Here is an 18,285-nt window from a genome sequence, read left to right on the forward strand (position 1 = left end):
TCCACTGAACAAAGATGCAATTTCAGAAATTTTTGTCTAGCCATAAATTCACCAAATTTCTCAGCGTGCATGTGTTTTAGGTCTACTGTTATCATCTGCATCAGCTTGTGTGTAGTCACTAATATGTTGGCATTCAGGTATGAATTGCAAAAACACGGACTGCACACTGACAAGGAAAGCAACAGGAGTTTTCCTATTTTTGGCATGTACTTTTAAAATTGCATCTCTAAAATATTTTGTAAAGAGGCTGCAAAGCCACTACATGGTTAAAATATCTATGACTGGTATGTGTAATGTATTTGTATACAAATAATACACACATGCATAGATACATACCCTACATTTACACAACTGTCCTATTTTCAGTACTGAAAATTGAAATGGTTACACATTTCATTTCCAGGCGCATCCGGTTACATTCTAAAACAAATGTAAAACAACATACAACTTCATGAAAAGTTGTTTCAGTTTGTACTTTATGGTTTATAGTATTTAAAAATTTTAAGTCTGGTACTGATTTGGAGTGTACACTGGGTTTGTTGAGTTGAGGACAACACAGATAAAACACAATAACCTGTACATTCCATCAACTGTCACTTCTCTCTTTTCTGAGGCAAGTAAGTGCAAAAGCAAAAATACAAAATTATGTCCTATAATTCTGGTTGGTCCATATATTTTTGGCAGTGCCCCTAAATGACAGAAGAAAGCTAAAACAAGTAAAGCTTCTGCAAAACTGTGCATAGCACCAAAGCAAACTGAATACACTGTAAAAGTGAAGATTTTCAAGCCTTTGTGGGTTTGTCACTCCAAGGAACATATCATGCACAACAATATGACCCATTATTTATGATTTTATTGTATAATGTATGGTGACATCAAAGATAATTTTCACATTGTCATATTTTCTCCACCATAGACCATGAAGGTCCCAAAAAAGAACTGTACTTAAAAGCGGATGAGTCTCTTAGAAAGAAGGAAGAAAGCATTGGAGAGCAAGAAGAAGAAAAGAAAAAGTGGAGTTTCCGCTCCCTGCAGTTCAGTTTACTCCATCAATGCCCCTCTGTTCCCATGTCCCGTGTTTCACTACTTGAGGCCAAAAGCTTTCTCTCCTTGTTCACTTGCACAGGCATAAAGACCCAAATCCCCCCTCCCCATCAGTGATATTTCCATCTGGTAAATCTTTGTTATATGTGAGCACTCAGAACAGCAAACTGCATGTGACAGAAGCTCAGCTGCTTGTCTTTCTGTCCTGTCATACGTGTAATGCTTGCCTAACAAGCTTTTTATGTTGTATCACTTCAAACCATGTGCAGTTGCCTCGCAGTTACACTGAACAGATATCCTTATGCAAATGAAACAGCCGCCACATAGAAGCAGTCTAGAAATATTCTGGTGTTTGCTTAGTGTGGTAAGCTGATGTTTTCAAACTGAATAAGGCTTTTTTTTTTTTTTTTTTTTTTTTTTTTAAATCTTTTGCTGGCCCATTTGATTAGATACAACACCCTCAAAATCTACTTTTTTCCTCTTTTTTTTAAATTTTTTTTTATCTTGTCTATGTTTTGACAATGTAGACCTTGATGTTGGCAGATCATGATGTACAAAGACAGCCTTTATTCCCAGGATATAATTTCCTGAAACTTGGGACTTTTTAAAAAAAAATCATCATCATTATTTATCATTATTTGTACTTTTTTTTTCTCCAGTAAGCAAGATTCTGTCAGTGTTCTGAAATACTGTTCATACTGACCCTAAGAAGTCCAGCGCTGCTGTCTCTGCAAGCTTAGATCAGAACAGTTCTATGTGGAGGGTGAGCTGTACCCTCAGTTTTGTCTAGATATAAACAACCATAATGTCAACACCCTGCTGTATTTAAGCTCTCCATAGATGTTTTGTGTCTTCATTCCTTAGATTTTCGACATTCTTAACAGCTCTTAAGCAAAGAGAGCTGCTATTACTTGTCCATAGAATCAACTATAAGTATTTCAGATTTCAGAGTTTACCCTGATCATACACAACAATTTACAAATCATATGAAACTATTTCTTGTACAGAAGTTGTCACGACAATCCCTTGTGAAACTTGATGCTTCTTAACCATGTTAGTAATATTGTGGAGAGAAGGGTTTAGTCAGGTCAGTATGGAAAAATATTATCCATTTGATTTAATGCACACAGTGATGGTACAATAAGATTAAATGGTTATTTTTAGAAAGCTCAAACCTCACTGCGTTACCATTTACCACATACTACTTAGCAACAATATTACAATTATTGCTACTCATGGGTGTTTTATAAGAATTAGGTTACATAATCTGAAAACACACCAAGTGATTCATGTGCTTAAATAGGATTTTAGCTGTTTTTTATGATACTGGGCATGAACAGAGCATTATAGAAGAATATTTGTCACTGAATTTAATCAAATAGTTAAGAAACATCTCTTACATTAAATTTACCAAGCGAAAAACTCTTCATTACGGTCAGAGAGGCTTAGTGATGGAAGAGCACACAGGGCTGCCGAGCAGAAAAGTAAAGTCTTATCCCAACCACTGATCTTTTTACATAGCTTTACATGAAAATGTAATTTTAGGATTCTGACACTGTTGGGCTGTCCTTCTAGTCAATGTTTTGTTGCTTTTGGACACATTGCAAACTTTTTAAAGTTACAAACAAAAAAAAAAAAAGAGATGGCTTGTATTAAAAGCATGTGACCAGATCTCCATTGACACTGAAAGTTGTGAATTTTCTAAATGCGAATCTACAATGCCATTTTCCATGACTGTTGGTTTTTTCATCTCTTCATTAGCTGATTAATTTCTTATTAAAAATACAAATTCTTTAGAGTCATAACCAGTTGTAAAGTGTATACAGCAATATGATGCAAACTATTTACAGAAAATAACATTGTTCGTAAAAATGCAGTATTCTTTTCCTGGATTGTGGCAGCCAAGTTGCATCCTTGGCTAAAGACCAAAACATGTTGGTCACATTAACTATTTGTTCTATTCATATACTCTACTTGTTAGGTGGGGTAGCATGAAAAAACATGGTTTTTCATGGCTGGTCATTTTTATGAACCCATAGATTTATCATTAATCACCCCTCAGTCCTCCAAAGATCTTCAACTAATTTGAAAATTATATTTAAAAAACTGTGAGTGTGCTATCTTTTTACAACTAATTTATATTGACAAAGAGGTGCATTTAGCAGCTTAATAACCAGATTTGACCCTCAGAAGTCCATAAAAGACTAAAAATCCAAAAGACAAAACATTGACCTTAATAACCACAAATGGCTAAAAGAACATCAAAGGTGATAATTTTTTAATTATTGTGTTGTCCTTATGTGTCTGTTGTATGTTTATTTGTATTTTAATGTTTTATCTCTTTTGTATGGTGTTGTTTTTATTCTCCCTACCTGCTTTGGGACCATGGATAGAAAATAGCATTCTGTGCTATAATCTGGCATGTTTACAGCATACTTTTTGTGTATTGATGTTCATTAACCAGCACTGTCCCATTTAAATAAACAAAAATAGAATAAGAAAGATCTCAAAACATGACCTCTAATGAATGCTAATGTTTTTCAATGTCTGCTGGGTGTATTAGATTGATGAGCCAGTACTTTTGTTTACTACTTTGGGGTGCAGCACCAAAACTGGACTAATATCTGTATAGTGCATTTCTCATCTTATTTGACCACTAAAAGCTGTTTTTACACTACATGCAACACTCACCCAATCATACATACAGTCACACAGCACTTCTTCATTTACAGTGTTTATCTATTATAGTCACATTCATGACCTGATGGACACATTGGAGGAAATTGGCTGTCCCAAAACTACCAATGAATGCAAGTTTAAGGTTTTAAAACTTTCATATAAATGATTTGACATATGTACCTCATGTAATTGCATTTTACCAAACTGGAAGTTGAAAAAAGGATTTGTGCCAAATGTGAAGCATCATATAGTCCCAATCAAAAGTTTGAACACACTTCCCCTTAAATCTAATGGGAATGTGTGTTCAAACTTTTGACTGGTAGTATTTTTTCAGTCCCTTTTTTAGGTCCTTTCATGCAAAATTTACCTCTAAGAGGACAACAATGACATAGTGGAATCATTATTATAAAGTTAAGTTAGAAATCCAAGGTTTTCAGTTCTAACAGTCATCTATAAGCTGAGATGTTACCTACTGTGCATGTTCTAAATAATCAGTCAATTCTCCACTTTAATTGCAAATATCTCCTCTCACTAACAGTTGTCTGCACTGCGTGCTACCACATGGCATGGGCAGTGTCCTTCCCTACTACAGTGTTGAGGTCTGAGTGTCAAGTGTTCCCTCACACCTCACAGCATCACTTATGTGGAAATTATTCTGTAAACCACAGGTGCCATTTTGCTCATGGCCAAACACAAGTCATGTAAAAACAACATTTGTCTTAACAAAGCTTTTTGAAATTTTTATTGCTTTCCACACATTAAACTATCTAATCTATCATTGTTTTTCATAGCATTTGCCATTAGTAAGTGAGTAGCTGCATGTAGTGGACATCTCTCCCAACCTTGTGTTAAGACCATTATAAATAGTTGAGCAGGGTATTGTATCACTTTGTTATTGGGAAGAAATGGAAAGTGCTCCAGTGTGTGGAGGATTAGTCGATATTCAATTAACCCAGGCAGACAGTCACAGTGACTGTTTATCAATACCCCTTTTTAACTGCACACCCGCCACATGCTTAATTAAACTTCCCATTAATGGTTTCAAACAGGTGAACAAACTTAGTCCACAAACATCCACACCAGCATAGGTCATTTAAGACAGTAACTCCTGCACTACTCATAGGTTTCTGCCAATTCCATAAATATTATCAGCCCAGTTCTAAAGACAGCAAAGGATTGTGTGTGTTTTGGACAATTTTGTAATCTAAAAGTATTTGTAGTTATTGATGTGTATCAAGATTGTGACTCTTGACCATTAAAACAATAATTTCCTTGTATTGCACAGTTGAGAACATGTAAGATCTGCCACATATAGCTCTATATAGAAACACTTAGCTGCCTCGTAATGTAAAAGAAATATACTGGAATTAGAAACCCCCCCAAATAACACTGGAGACAGCCCTATACATGCCCCATGTTATTGTGCTACATTTTGCAATTCCAATCAGCAACAAATCAAGGTCAGTGCAGCAGTGATGTGTCTAGACAGTGATAATGATCTTCTAACATGTGATCAAACATGGCAGATGATCGTGATTTCCTCTAGAAACTGTAATAACTGTTTTGGCCACGCAGCATCCTGCATAGATTATTCCACATGAGCCTGGCTGTATCTGACCACCACATACTTGCTTATTAGTCCCTATGGTAGGTCTGGGTCCTGGGTGTACCCATGGTGTCCCGTTCCTGGGTGCTATAACATGGTTCCATGATCCTCCTTGATCTTACAGAAATCTTCCTAATCATGCTCTGCCCCTCATCTAGTATACATTTGATCTGGAATACCCTACCATGGGGTGGGTTAGCCTCATAAAAACATTGCCCTGAAATCAATAAAGCATTCTAGCTCCTCCATAATGGTAAAGTAATTACAGAAAGACCAAAAGAGTAAGGGAACTGAGGGAACTATTGAGTCACTACATCATTCATCACTTAAGTGATAAAGATTTTTCATACTTTTTCATTTTTATACTATACACTACTCACAAAAAGTTAGAGATATTCAACTTTTGGGTAAAATGTACAGAAAATCTAAAAGGTTCATGCTACACCAATATTATAGCCTACCATGACTGTAGGGCATTTTAGTAGAACAATGGTAATTCCCTCATCTCAAACAATTTATTGAAACAAAAGCTAACAACAGCAGTGGGTATACTGCAACACATGTCAATGTCTCAATAACTTGTCATGTGTTCCTTCAAAAACTCTGGAGAGCCAGATCGACATGTAGTCCTGGAAATATGAGAATTTACCAAGTCTACAAAGAATCTTGTAATGTAATGAGGTCCTCCTCATTAATGGCAGTTTTTTTTTTTCTGTTCTCCTTTATACTGTGTAAACTGTCAGGTCACACACCACTATGGCCTACTGACACTGACTGTATTCAATAAAGCACAAGAGTTGATGAGTTAAACTAGGTCAGCCAAGGCTACATCAATGTGATGTTCACTGATGCCACATGAACACACTGTAAACACCAACACTGGAAGCACTTTATCATAAAGCAGTGAACACACTACTTGAATAAAACACTCAAATGCTAGCTGCTCTGTCTTCTTGTGTCTCTGCCACTGTATGAATACTAATAACCACAGAGCAGTTATCACCTGCACCATGGATGACAGAATCTAGAGTGATGTATCACTCATGTGTCTCACTCTCTTACCAGACAGGATGTGTTTTCTTCTTTGGGAAATGAAAATGTCAAATGGAGATTTTAACTTGTGATGGTTCAGAAATATGGAGGAATGTTTTGAGTAAAGATTAGCAGCAAACCTCCCATCTCTTCCCACCTAATCTAACCTTCCTATGTGTGATGGAATTTTACATTTGCACAGATAAGAACCAATGATGATGGTGCTTGTCTACTGGACCCACACACAGGCTAAAATATAATCCTTCCAACTGTTTTTCACAGTTCTTGAGGCCTCTTCTCTTTGTCTGTACCCCGTTATAGTACTGAGCCTCTGCCCTTTGCTAAGTTTGCTCTCTGTGTTGAAATGTTTTCCCCTTGGGCGCCTTGTGCCAGCCCCCTTCCATTCCACCGATGTGGGGGTAAGCTTTCCCAGGACAAAGAGATGAATATATAATGGAATGAAAAAGGGGGGGTGGGAGAGACAAAAAGACAGCGGGTGTGTGAGTGAGAGGGAGGAAGGGACATTTGAAAAGATATAGTGGGCTTGACAAGTGCTTGTTGAGGGTTTCAGCATTGCTGCCAAGCTCTAAGTGTAGCAACATAGAAAGAAGTTGAGAGAAACTATCTACTTTTTTCCTATTACAGACCAATTGCTAACTCATTACAGACTCCACAGGGTGTGGGATACACAGCATACTGTGTAGTTTCAGAGATTTGCTGGAGAGCAGCTCAGTCCAATTGCGCCCCCGTCTCCCCCCGTTCCTCCACCACATGGTACAGTCCATTTAAAAGGCTGCATGTCATCTCAGTGTGTGCAGGGTTCTCTCTGAGTGCAGCTGCTCACAGCACATTCTCCTCGGCGGGAGCATTCACTTTCCCCTCCGCCTGCTGGGCTGCATCTCCTTTTCTCCTGTTTCTGATCTGTCTCTTTACTCTCTGTTTTTTTTTTTTCTTCCTCACTGTCTCCAGTGCTCACTCTGGTTTTCCTTTACCTTACTCAAAAGCATGTCTTCTCTCACTGTGTAGTGCTTAGCCACATAGACGTTAACAAGTAGACATCATCTCTCAACTGCTCAGAACAGAAGAGGAGACTTTTTTTGTGCGCAAAGTAAACCTTGATAGAAGAAGTACAGGTGGAGGAAGAAGAGGAGGAGAAGAAGGGAATAAGAAGTGGTGGTAGAGGTGGAAAGGGTGTCAGCTTCACCCCATGTAATGCTCCTCTTGACACCATGCTGCTCTGTGTGGATTTGGTCCTCAGGGGAAAATCCTTAAAATGATGGAAGACAACAAACAGCTGGCACAGAGGATTGATGGGGCTATCCAGTCTGCCAGTCAGGAAGTGACAAACCTCCGCTCAGAGCTTTCTGCCACCAGCCATAGACTGGCAGAGCTGGGCGCCAGCAGCCCCCCCGCTTTGGAGAACCACCACCAGCACAATCACCATGATGACAGCATCCACTATCGGGGTGAGTGTCACTATACGGATATGAATGTAAGCGTGTGAACACTTGCACCTGATCCCCTGCCTCTGTGTGTGCAAGAGTGAGAACATGAACATGTGTAACTGTTTTGAAACCAACAGTGTGAAGTATTTGAAGAATGCGCAGCAGGGTGACTGATATCATTCTACCGTTCCCCATCTGACTTATTTTCCCCCAAACTCAGCATGAGAATGACAGTGGAAAAGACGTGAAAAAAGAGCAGGAGACAGACAGAGTGTTGTTATTAGACAGGAGGGGTCGGGGTTAGAGAGCGTGGGCCAGAGTCGGCTGGAGTTTGGTTTCCCAGGCAGCAGCTGGGCTCCTCTGGGGCTGCACTCCCTCCAGCTCTGGCTCTTTCTCTGCTCTGTGCTCACGTCTGGCAATGAAACTGCAAAGAGAAAACTGTGGTTTAGGAACAGTTATTTTATGCCAACCTCTCTGAAGGAGGCTGGCAAAACCATGGCACTGTCACTTAGCTGGGAATTACATGATGAATGAGAAAAGGTCTTTGATTGAAAGATTTAATGGCGCTGCTCAAGATAATTTCTTTGACTTTATGTGATAGCTACTTATTGAGAGACCTTGAAGATTTATTGTTTTCTATGATAGTTTTGAACAGCTACTGACATCATGACAGCAATTTTTAACTTGCATTTTGCATTTTTGCTGTGATATCTAATCAATTTTCTTATAATATTTTTACTGGGACATGGTTAAAGGTGGAAATCCTATTTTCCTGTCAGCATATGGAAATACGCTACTAATTAGTTATAAACCTTCCAAATGAATGTAGGATAGATTAACAGATTACATTTTTAATTCCTACACATTCCTGCATTCCAGGATTAACTGGGATTACAACTTTAAGTAACTTGATGTTAGTGTCCAGTAAGGTTTGACAGTCTTAGAGATGTACAATGCAGGGAGGGTCTGATAAAGAGGCACAAATGAGCCTTAAAAAAAGGGCTTACAAATACTGCATCTGTATAACTTAGATAACCCTGTAAAGATCTAAAGTGTGGGTATATAAACTTTTGAGCCCACTGAACAAATAACAGCATTGACTAAAAGTTCTTAAATAAAAACAGTCACTACAGTCACTACAACAGTAAAGTATCCTCTTCATGTGCTAATTTCATTGTTAACCTGAACCACTCAATGAAGTTTTGGCCTTCATCTTCTGCCATAGTTGCACTTTTTAATGCACTAGGTATACACAAGTATGCAGGCAAGTATGCGAACAAAGCACTTTATATTCCTGCTCACCGTGCTGCTCTTAAGAGAAATTATTCTACAGAATTATATTACAGTTGCTCAGCTTTTCTTGACCTGTGAGACTGGTGAGGTAACCATCTAATCAGGTACAGATGCTTCAAATTTTTTACTCAGAAAGCTTTCAGAGCAATATGAGGACAATTTTCAAGACTTCAGTGGTTGTTAGAGGAAAGTTGATTCAGCTACCAGTGATAGAATTCAATCAGATTTAGTTGTGTACATTTGCGTAACAGATTCATGTGTTTGGGGGGCTTACTTCACCTAACCCAAACAGTGGTTTGTAGTATCACATGAATGAGTTGTTGAACCCTGCAGAGACCACAGTCGTTTGAGAATTATTTTCATGCACATTAATAGCAAAATAGAAATATTCATGTTGCAAAGTAATAAATGTGATTTCCAGACTTGGTTTATTAATGCATAATCCTGTTGGATGACACTTTTTGCTGGCTAAATCCCCTTTGTAACAATAACTACACTGTATCACCTGATAATTTGTATTTAATTTAAAAAAATGTCTGAAAAATCTAATGTTCAGTTCTATTTTGAGCTAAAAACTACCTAAATAACCTGTAGTCTTTTTGGTTGAATAACTTCAGCAGCAGTAAGTTATGTTTTGTCCATCACTGTTGGTCTCTCTGTCTTGTTCGAGTTATGTTAACAGGCAGCCTGACATTCCCACATTCCTGAATGTCAGGCCAGTGATGTCATATTTCCTGTTCCCAGAGGCCAGGCCAGCAATCAGGTGACTGATCAAACCAAATGCAGCCACACAGTAATCCAACACCCCAGTGGAGCTCTAACCTCACCAGGATAGAGGTTTGAGCCCGAGAACCGCTTAGTTTAAACCCGTTCTTATAAGATTTTAAGTTTAAGATGATTTGTCTTAGAGTGTGATGAGCCAGCACTGGTGGATTAGGGAGATTAAATGTTCTGTAGGTGTATATCTCTCTCCTGGCCATGCTGCTTGTTAGTCCATTTGTTGGCTCTGCACTGTGCTGGATCAAAGCAGAGGTTTTTATTATGCATCAAGTGACTCCCTGTAAATACATTACACTGTGCCAAAGTGTCAAAATTTTGTGTTTTGTGTTCTCTCTGTGAGGCTACAAAAACATCTTTGACAGATGTCCAACAAAGCCATTAACACAGCACTCGATGCTGCTGTTCCTGTTGGCCTTGGGGTCTGTCCTGCAGTCCTTCTTATTGAGCTAAACAAGAAAAGAAGAAATCCGTCTTGACATGCCCAAATTGTTTTCTTTATGTTTATTTTGGTTTTTCATAGTTTTTTCCAAGATTTAAAAGACATTGTTTATTCATCTTATTATCACTGAAGACTAGTCAGTGGAAGTTATGTCTTTGGATGACTGAAAGAAGTGTCCTGCCTTTTTGTAATTCAAACTACTGACAGCAATGTATTTAGTGACAGGGTGATTGCATCCTTTCATCAACAGGCCTTTCCTGTTAATCTATTATATTGATATCAAGATCTTATTGAAGGATACTGATGTTTCTGTTCATATCATGCATATTGATAGGCCCCTTGCAACATGTTTGTATATGGAAAGAATATAAAAATCATTGTGTCCTCTCAAATCCATGGATTAAAGTGTTATTGGTAGGCTGGTGCCTTCCAGTTAGTTGGTGGGAAAGTGCTCATCACTGACTCATGGGATTCTGCCAATTGTAATCCATAAGCCTTTCTAAAACATGGTTTTGGGGCAGATGTTACAGAGTTATGCAGCAAAGGGTGTGTAGATGACCCTTGGCTACTCTGAAAACAGGGACATTTTTGTCAAATGAAAAGGGAGACAGAAGAACTTTGCATACAAATGTTTCAGCTTTGACTGGGGTCCATGGTTGGAGGAATTATTTCAAACATTCCGGATGATGGATGTAAAAGCTATTTTAGCATAAATGATGTGTGATGATGAGTACTTCTGGAGCATTTCCAGGGTACAGATGAGAATTAAATTTCTCAGGCTGAACAAAATAAGACCAGCTGGAGACTGAAAAATGCAAATAATTGATAGAAAGTCACATGCTGAACATAACCGGTCTGATACAGCTCCACAGGAGCATTTTGGTGAGGAAATTCTAAGCTCAACAGAGCTTAAGAAAATTCTGCTTCTTATGTTGCCCTTAATCAGCTTGTCTCTTCAGGACTGCAGCTGGCATGTCTTGTTCCCTGGAGATACAGAAGTCCAGGGCTCATGTCCCTTATTAATTGATTTTACAGAAACAACTCTGCATCGACAGATGCATTAATCAATCAGATTTTATTGTTTATCAAACAAAAACCCAATTTCCACTCTGTATTTCAATAAGAAACATTTCACCCATTTAGCTATCTCATGTATGTTTATCCTGTTCAGTGCTGAGGGTGCTTCTCCCATCTGTGTTCACCTTGAATAGGTTGCTGGTCCACAGGATAATCACCAAGAGGTAGAAAACCATCAGCTCTAATTTAACCCATGCTCGGTACAGAATAGTGAGCTGTCTATCTTTGGTCTGTAATGAAAAGTAAACTTTTGAACACAAATCCAGATCCATCTCCTCCTCCAACCTATTAGCCGCTGCTGAGACAAAGCAAAACACTACAATACTATGCTTCAGGATGGATGATAACACAGATGAAACTTTAAAAGACATTCTCCAAAAGCTTGCTTTGAGGCACGCATGGTCATTAAGTACCCCTCTAATAAAACCCAGTGATTATCTTTTCTCCACAGAGGAGGAGCTGCAATGACTCTAATGCTCTCTGCTACAAGAGTAATTGCAGAAAAGAATCCTCTCCCCATCTGGCCTGAGTTTGTCAGAGGCCCAGGTCTCTCATTACTTCATTGCGCACATGAGCAGGGTTGGGAACACATTGCCAAACTGCTGGGGTAAAATCCCATTCACTCCAGCTCTTTCTCTTTCTCTGTAACACTCTCCAGGGACCACCCGCCTTCCTGTTCGCTGTCCACATGCAGTGCAAGTATGCCCCGTTAACCCTCCCTCCTCCCCACCCTATATTCCCTGCCTGGGTTCCCTCAGCCACGCCCTGTCTGTGGTCAATGCAGTGGTGGGACACAATGTCCAAACAATAGCCAGAGAGAGGCAGCCCCCTAACTCCCCTTACATTTTTCCCACTCTCTTCCTCTCCCACAGCAGACTTCCTCCAGTAAAAGAACTAATTGTTGCATAGCAGAGGCTCTGATGCTAGACGGAAATACTGGCACTGGTGGGTGGGAGGATGCTGTTTTAGTTATGTAAAAGATTCAAACTGAAATAGTCAAATACAGAATATTATGCTAAAATGATCACGTTTAATTGCATGATATGGAAAAATATTGCATTAGCAAAAGTCTAGCAGATTCATACAAAAGGTTTGGCCTTTATATTACTGTAAGTCGGTATCACTATTTCATACATGTAATAAAAATAATGAGAAAGTATGCAAATAAAAGTAAACTATCAAACAGGAAAAAGTTTAAATCAAGCAAAGATAATTACTATATTGCTATACTATATATATATATATATATATATATATATATATATATATATATATAAAGAAATGTATAATTACTTTAGATAATTTGATTTTTTTTTACCTGACCTGTAATTTGACTAATCTTTCTTACAATGTTTTATATTTCACTCATTTCATTACTAAGGCCCCTTTTTAGAAGTATTTAATTATTTTGTCCCCTATACTAGATAAGCTTTGAAGCATTTACTGGCTGATTGCCTCTGCTCTACTGCAGTTGGTAATGACCTTAAATAAAATGACTCTGTGGTTATTTGTTTTGCTTTGTAATGGAATGCAAGCCTCAGCAATGAACTGACAGGCTGTCTGTAAGAGCAGAAGCCTGGTGGACTTTGACTTGAGCAAGAGTTTCCACTCCTGGATTTTGCTGCCTAAAGAGCAAGGAGTACAGCATAGCAGCACATATCCACTTTCGTGTCCTTACAGGGCCAGAGGAAGCCAGCCTGTATTGTCTCAATTACTTTGAAATCTTTCTAAGGTTGTTTTTCACCTTGAAGGCTCTGATTACATGGCAGAGAAATCAAAAATGTTCAGAGGTTAAAAATGACAATTGAACTCGGTGTTGATTTGTCAGTCTGTTAGTAGAGGAGAGAGAAGTGCTGCCCCGGACTCCAGCTGCTGATGACTTTCTCTGAGTTTGTGTGGCAGCTGGCGACTGCTCCACCCCAGAGCATGCAGAAAAGCAGGCGGGCAAGCAGTGGTGGAGAAGCAGAAAAGTGAGCTGCTTTTAAGGTGCTAGCTCTTAGACAGGGTACCTCTCCAGCACACATTCCTCTACACTCAAACTTTCCAGACAAGCTTCATCTGAATGAAACTTCACAGAGCAAATCACTGGAATCTGTTTCAAGGAGAACTGAAGAGTACTCTAACCATGGCATAAAGCACTGAATTTCGTTCCAGCATAAAATTCTGAGATGTTCAGATTCCTATCAGTGAGACTGGTATGTCTCCATATGCTAATTATATATATGAAAGACAGAGTGCTCATCTGACTATTTCCTTCTTACTGACTTAGACGTATCTTTGGTTTCCAGATCATTTTTTTTATGAGAACTGATTTCCTTTAAGATGGACTTCCTGTGTTAGGCCATGCTGTTGGTTAAAAGCACATTGAGAAAGTGACGTTAACTGTCAGAGGAGTCAAGAGAATGGAGCTGATTAATGAGGATATTCCTCATCTTTTCAGTACTTTTCTTTCCAATTTCCCACACATGGGACCCTTGACATAACTTTTTTTTATCAGATAGGGAAACCGACAGTGCAGAGTGAGAGCACAAGAAAGCTGCATAATTTTAGTCAGTATCTTGTCAGCAAAGAATTCATGCTGTGGACAGAGTGAAGAATTGCTTCCTGGTTGTGTTTTATGGGCCTACTAAATGTAATTTGCATCACATGTGCCTGGAGGGGATCAACCTGCAGGTCCAAAAGGGAGCAACATGCATGAAACAGCTTACTCAACAGGATTTGCTGGTGAAACTGGTGGACACAAAGTACACAAAGTACCTGGAGGAGTGATGAGGTTTGATAATAGTAAAGGGGTGTGATTGAAGCTTCTTGTAGCAGATTGGAATGTGGTGGAGGATGTATGTCTCCATTAATGGCACACTTTTGGTGCATGGGTGAAAGATATTCCCTTTAAGTCTGTGCTAAGGCAAAAGAGAAAAACAGACCTCCAGCAGAGTTTTTAGTATCTTCCTACCAAGTGCGGTTTTTCATGGCCATTGCCGTGATGTTGTGGTGCCTTCTTCACAACAGGAGGGACAGATAATGATCAGACTTCTCCCCCATGTTTCCACTCTACATATATAACCCTTCGTTTTCACCTTAAATTGTCAAAATTCTTGTTTGAATCCAAACTCCAGCTCTCATAAATAGAGGAGCCGACAAACAGCAAGTGAGAGGAAGCCTAGTTGCCTTCACAACAGTTTCAGCTCATCCTATTAAAACGCCTCATTGCTTTAGCAGTAGAGACTTTTTATTGCTGCCGTATATTGTTGCCTTGGTTGCAGTTTAAATCTATTCCCCGAAGAGAAAGGACGATGCATGGAGGAAAATAAGTTTTGAAGAAGCGCAGAACTCCCCTCCTCTGTATCCAGAGGATGCAAAGCATGACTTTCCAGCAGAGCAGACGATAAGCAGAATGCTTCTCTGCTTTTCTAAATCATTTGCTTCTTACGGGCCTCTCACAAGATTGATGGGCTGAAGACATCCTAAACACTGGGACAAATATGTGCAGCCTGAAACACATGCACAATCCATGAATGGCAAATGAGATGTCAAACTTCCATACATCACTTGCTCAAATCATATAACTATTGTTTCTGTCACTCATCTCAGTTCAAACATGACTTTCTATTTCATGGCATAGTAGAGGAGGCATCCTCAAATTTTCAGGGCAAGTTTTCTGTTCATATTAGTTTTAGAATTTTAACCAAATTGTGATTTTCATACATACACAAACGGTTTCTCTTCTGATTTACACTGAAGCCCCTAGAAATGCCGTCAGAACTCAATAAGGATTAGAGAAGATATAAATTAGCAGTTTAATAATCACTGGCTGAAAAGCACAACAAAAATGTTTTGATTATAATGTGTAAAAATACCAGAAAATCCCTTTGTATTTTTTTAAATGAATAAGATCACGCTTATAAAGCAAAAAGTGTGAAGTTAGCAGTCTGTCATGTGGAAGAGTTTTTTTAATTGTGAGTTTAAAACAAGTGATATTAGATTCCATCTTGAACTCTCAAAACTTAAAGCATCTTGTTGAGCTTCCAAGAGAGAAAAGAAAAAAAATGACCAAAGCAATACTCGCACTAACTTTACACTCATATTAGATCTGCATGAACATGGTTTACCTCCACACTGCTACTCCAAGTTTATAACAGATGGCTCCCGCTGCAGCACACCTCTCTGTTTACTTTCTGAGGGGCGTCTCTCTGAACGCCTCTGTTCAGGCTGCTTCTAGTTACCTTTGAATTAATCAATCCAGTGTTTAAATTCATTGGGGAGAGCACAAATTTCAGAAAACAGATGACACACTTGTGACAAAATACAGCATGGAAGTTGGAAGAATCTGATTAAACTTCATTTGGTTTTAGGTTTAAAATAGTGGTGTTTGTTGGAAAGACTTTCTATTTCAAACACCACAATCACACCTTTTGGATAAAAATGTTTTAAAGTTACCTCTGTTTTTTGTTTGTTTATTTAATATGTTGTGCTCATGCAGGTTTTATTGTCCAGTTGTCTAAACCATTAAGGTGTTGCTGCAAAATTTCACATTTATTTGTAATGTTTCTGTAGACATATCATCATCACCGTCATCTCCACAGGCCCCTAAAATGTTGACATCAAGCATGTTAGTGGGCTCTATCCCTGAATTATTTTTGGTTTGCAGCTTGAGGGCATCAGTGTTGAAAGCATGCCTCGCTGTTTTCTACTGCTGAGGAGGCCCTACACAAATATTTATCAGCCCACCAATTACTGTGTTCTGTGTTCTCAGCCACATACACACAAAAACACTGTGCCTCAGTTGCAAAGGTTGTGTATATGCCTTCCAGTAAATCCTGTATTGTTTGCTGTAAATGATTAGCTAACTTTTGCCTCAAACCGTATGTGCAACTATATCCCAGGAGACACGGTGCTGTTTCTAATTGTTCTGTTAGAAGTCCCTTTTTGTGCATTCCCATTTTAGTGAAACTGATTCAGATTGGCATCTTTATCAGAAAGTGCCTAAAAGTTGTTCACAGCTAGAAAGAGAAATTACTTTCTTTTTGTACAAAAAAAAATGTTTTAAACTGTTTTTCCACATAAAATGATCTGATTAGTAAACACGTTAAGCTCTTTTATGTTATCTTTGCTTACCCAAGCATTCATTGAGTCATAAGTTTGATACTTAGTTAAATTTTATTTTAGTTTTCATACATTTTCTATGCATCTTCAAACAACTGCAATGAACATACTTTTTAAATGTTTTTTGTCCTTAGCATAATTACTGCATTTTATGTTTTGACACTAATAGCTGACATAACTCATTACGTGCTTTTTTATAATTGTTTATTTTGTCTGTCTATGCTGGATGTGCTTGAAAAAATGACCACACAGCACATCAGATTAATGCAGGGTTTCTATTTAACAATCTTTTCAGACGTGCTATGTTATCTCTGCTTACACAAGCTGAGCAAAGTCATCATATTGCCCGCTGATGTGCTGCCACCCATCAACTACTCTTTTTACTCTGTCGTCTGGTGTCATTACCATAGCCACTCTGAAACTGACCGCCTCAGAGCAACAACGACGGCTCTGACCACCGGACATAAGTGATGGAATCTTCAATTTTGGCCGCTGAACAATGACTTCTATTCAACATGGCTACCAACACTTGAAGTGGTTTCAGTTTTTTGGAAGAGGGTTTCAGATTCAGGGGTTTTCCACAGACTCCTCCTAATTAACCACAGCAAGAGACTCAGCTACTCTTTCTGTCCAGGAATGTGGTCTCAAACCCCCAAATATGCAACTGTTCCATCCTTGTTGCAAATCCTCCTTATTTCCAAATTACATACATCAGTGCTACAGTTTAATATCACTTTGGTTTTCTGTGGAGGGAAATAATCCTCCTGTATATTCATGCTTACCTGTTGGCCTTGTGGTAGGAAGGTATTGTGCTACAGTTAATGGATTTTGTTTTTCGTGTGTAATGTGCAGAAGCTAAGACAGCATCTATTACTTTCCCTGTATAAGGTTAATGTGAGCCACAGGGTTTTTCTGTTGAATGACGGAGAAGAGCTGGGATGAGTATAATTTTCTGTCCACAGAGAGGTCCAGAAGCAAAACAGAAAACAAGAGATGAGGGAAGACAAGGGGAAATAAGGAGCGGAGAGTAGTTTCAGACTTGCCTCCATTATTAGATCCTGTGTGCTGAATTGATTTTAGAGGTCAGTCCATAAAGCACCCTGCCTCAGCACTATACTAACAGTGGCATCATTATGGTGTTATTAGCACAGAGGGGGAGGACTGGCAGGGCTGTGGGAGTAATTTACAGGTGTGTGAAACATGGCTGCTGTAGAAAGAGAGGAAAGAGCCTTGGGTGGTGAGCAGTGCACTTGTGTCACTCTCCCATCAGGTAGTTACAGAGAGATGGTCACTGAGCAGTGTTAGCTCCTTTTTGTCTTCCTCCTGTGTTCTTTTTTTCTGAATGAAATGACTTTCTTTGCTGTCACATGGGTGTGTAATTAACATGATTACTGTATTTAAAAATAAATCTGTCACTAGCAGAAATGTAAAAGCTTAAAAAAATGTACATAAAGAAGACCTAGCTCTTTGCATTTTTCCAATTCCCTTAGTGTGATTTATCTAAAAAGTTAAAAAGCCCAGTATTGACACCAAAATTAGATATTTTTTTTTCTACAAAAGACAGCTATGTTTACATGGAGCACTTTTAAAAATGTGTGAAATACTGTTCTTAAATGGTTTTACTCCTATCTCACAGATCACCAATTCTTTGTAAGTATGGATACATGCTCCTAAAGGATCCATAAAGTCAAGTGTGGGGTTCCCCAAAGATCGATTTTAGGCCCAATACTTTTTAACTTGTACATGTTACCTCTTGGGGATGTCATCAGGAGATACAGCATTGATTT

The 18,285-nt window shown here is 38.7% G+C and overlaps 1 protein-coding gene across 1 annotated transcript in view; it reads left to right on the top strand.

The window, feature by feature from the left end:
* LOC121637208 (kazrin-like) overlaps nucleotides 1-18,285 on the top strand; it is a 113,125-nt gene that overhangs the window by 42,539 nt on the left and 52,301 nt on the right. Inside the window, exon 3 of the mRNA XM_041981212.1 lies at nucleotides 7,620-7,827. Coding sequence (XP_041837146.1) covers nucleotides 7,620-7,827 — 208 coding nt within the window. The remainder of the gene's footprint in view (nucleotides 1-7,619; nucleotides 7,828-18,285) is intronic.

This window comes from Melanotaenia boesemani, chromosome 3 (genome assembly GCF_017639745.1).
Source record: "Melanotaenia boesemani isolate fMelBoe1 chromosome 3, fMelBoe1.pri, whole genome shotgun sequence".
Taxonomy (NCBI): Eukaryota; Metazoa; Chordata; class Actinopteri; order Atheriniformes; family Melanotaeniidae; genus Melanotaenia; species Melanotaenia boesemani.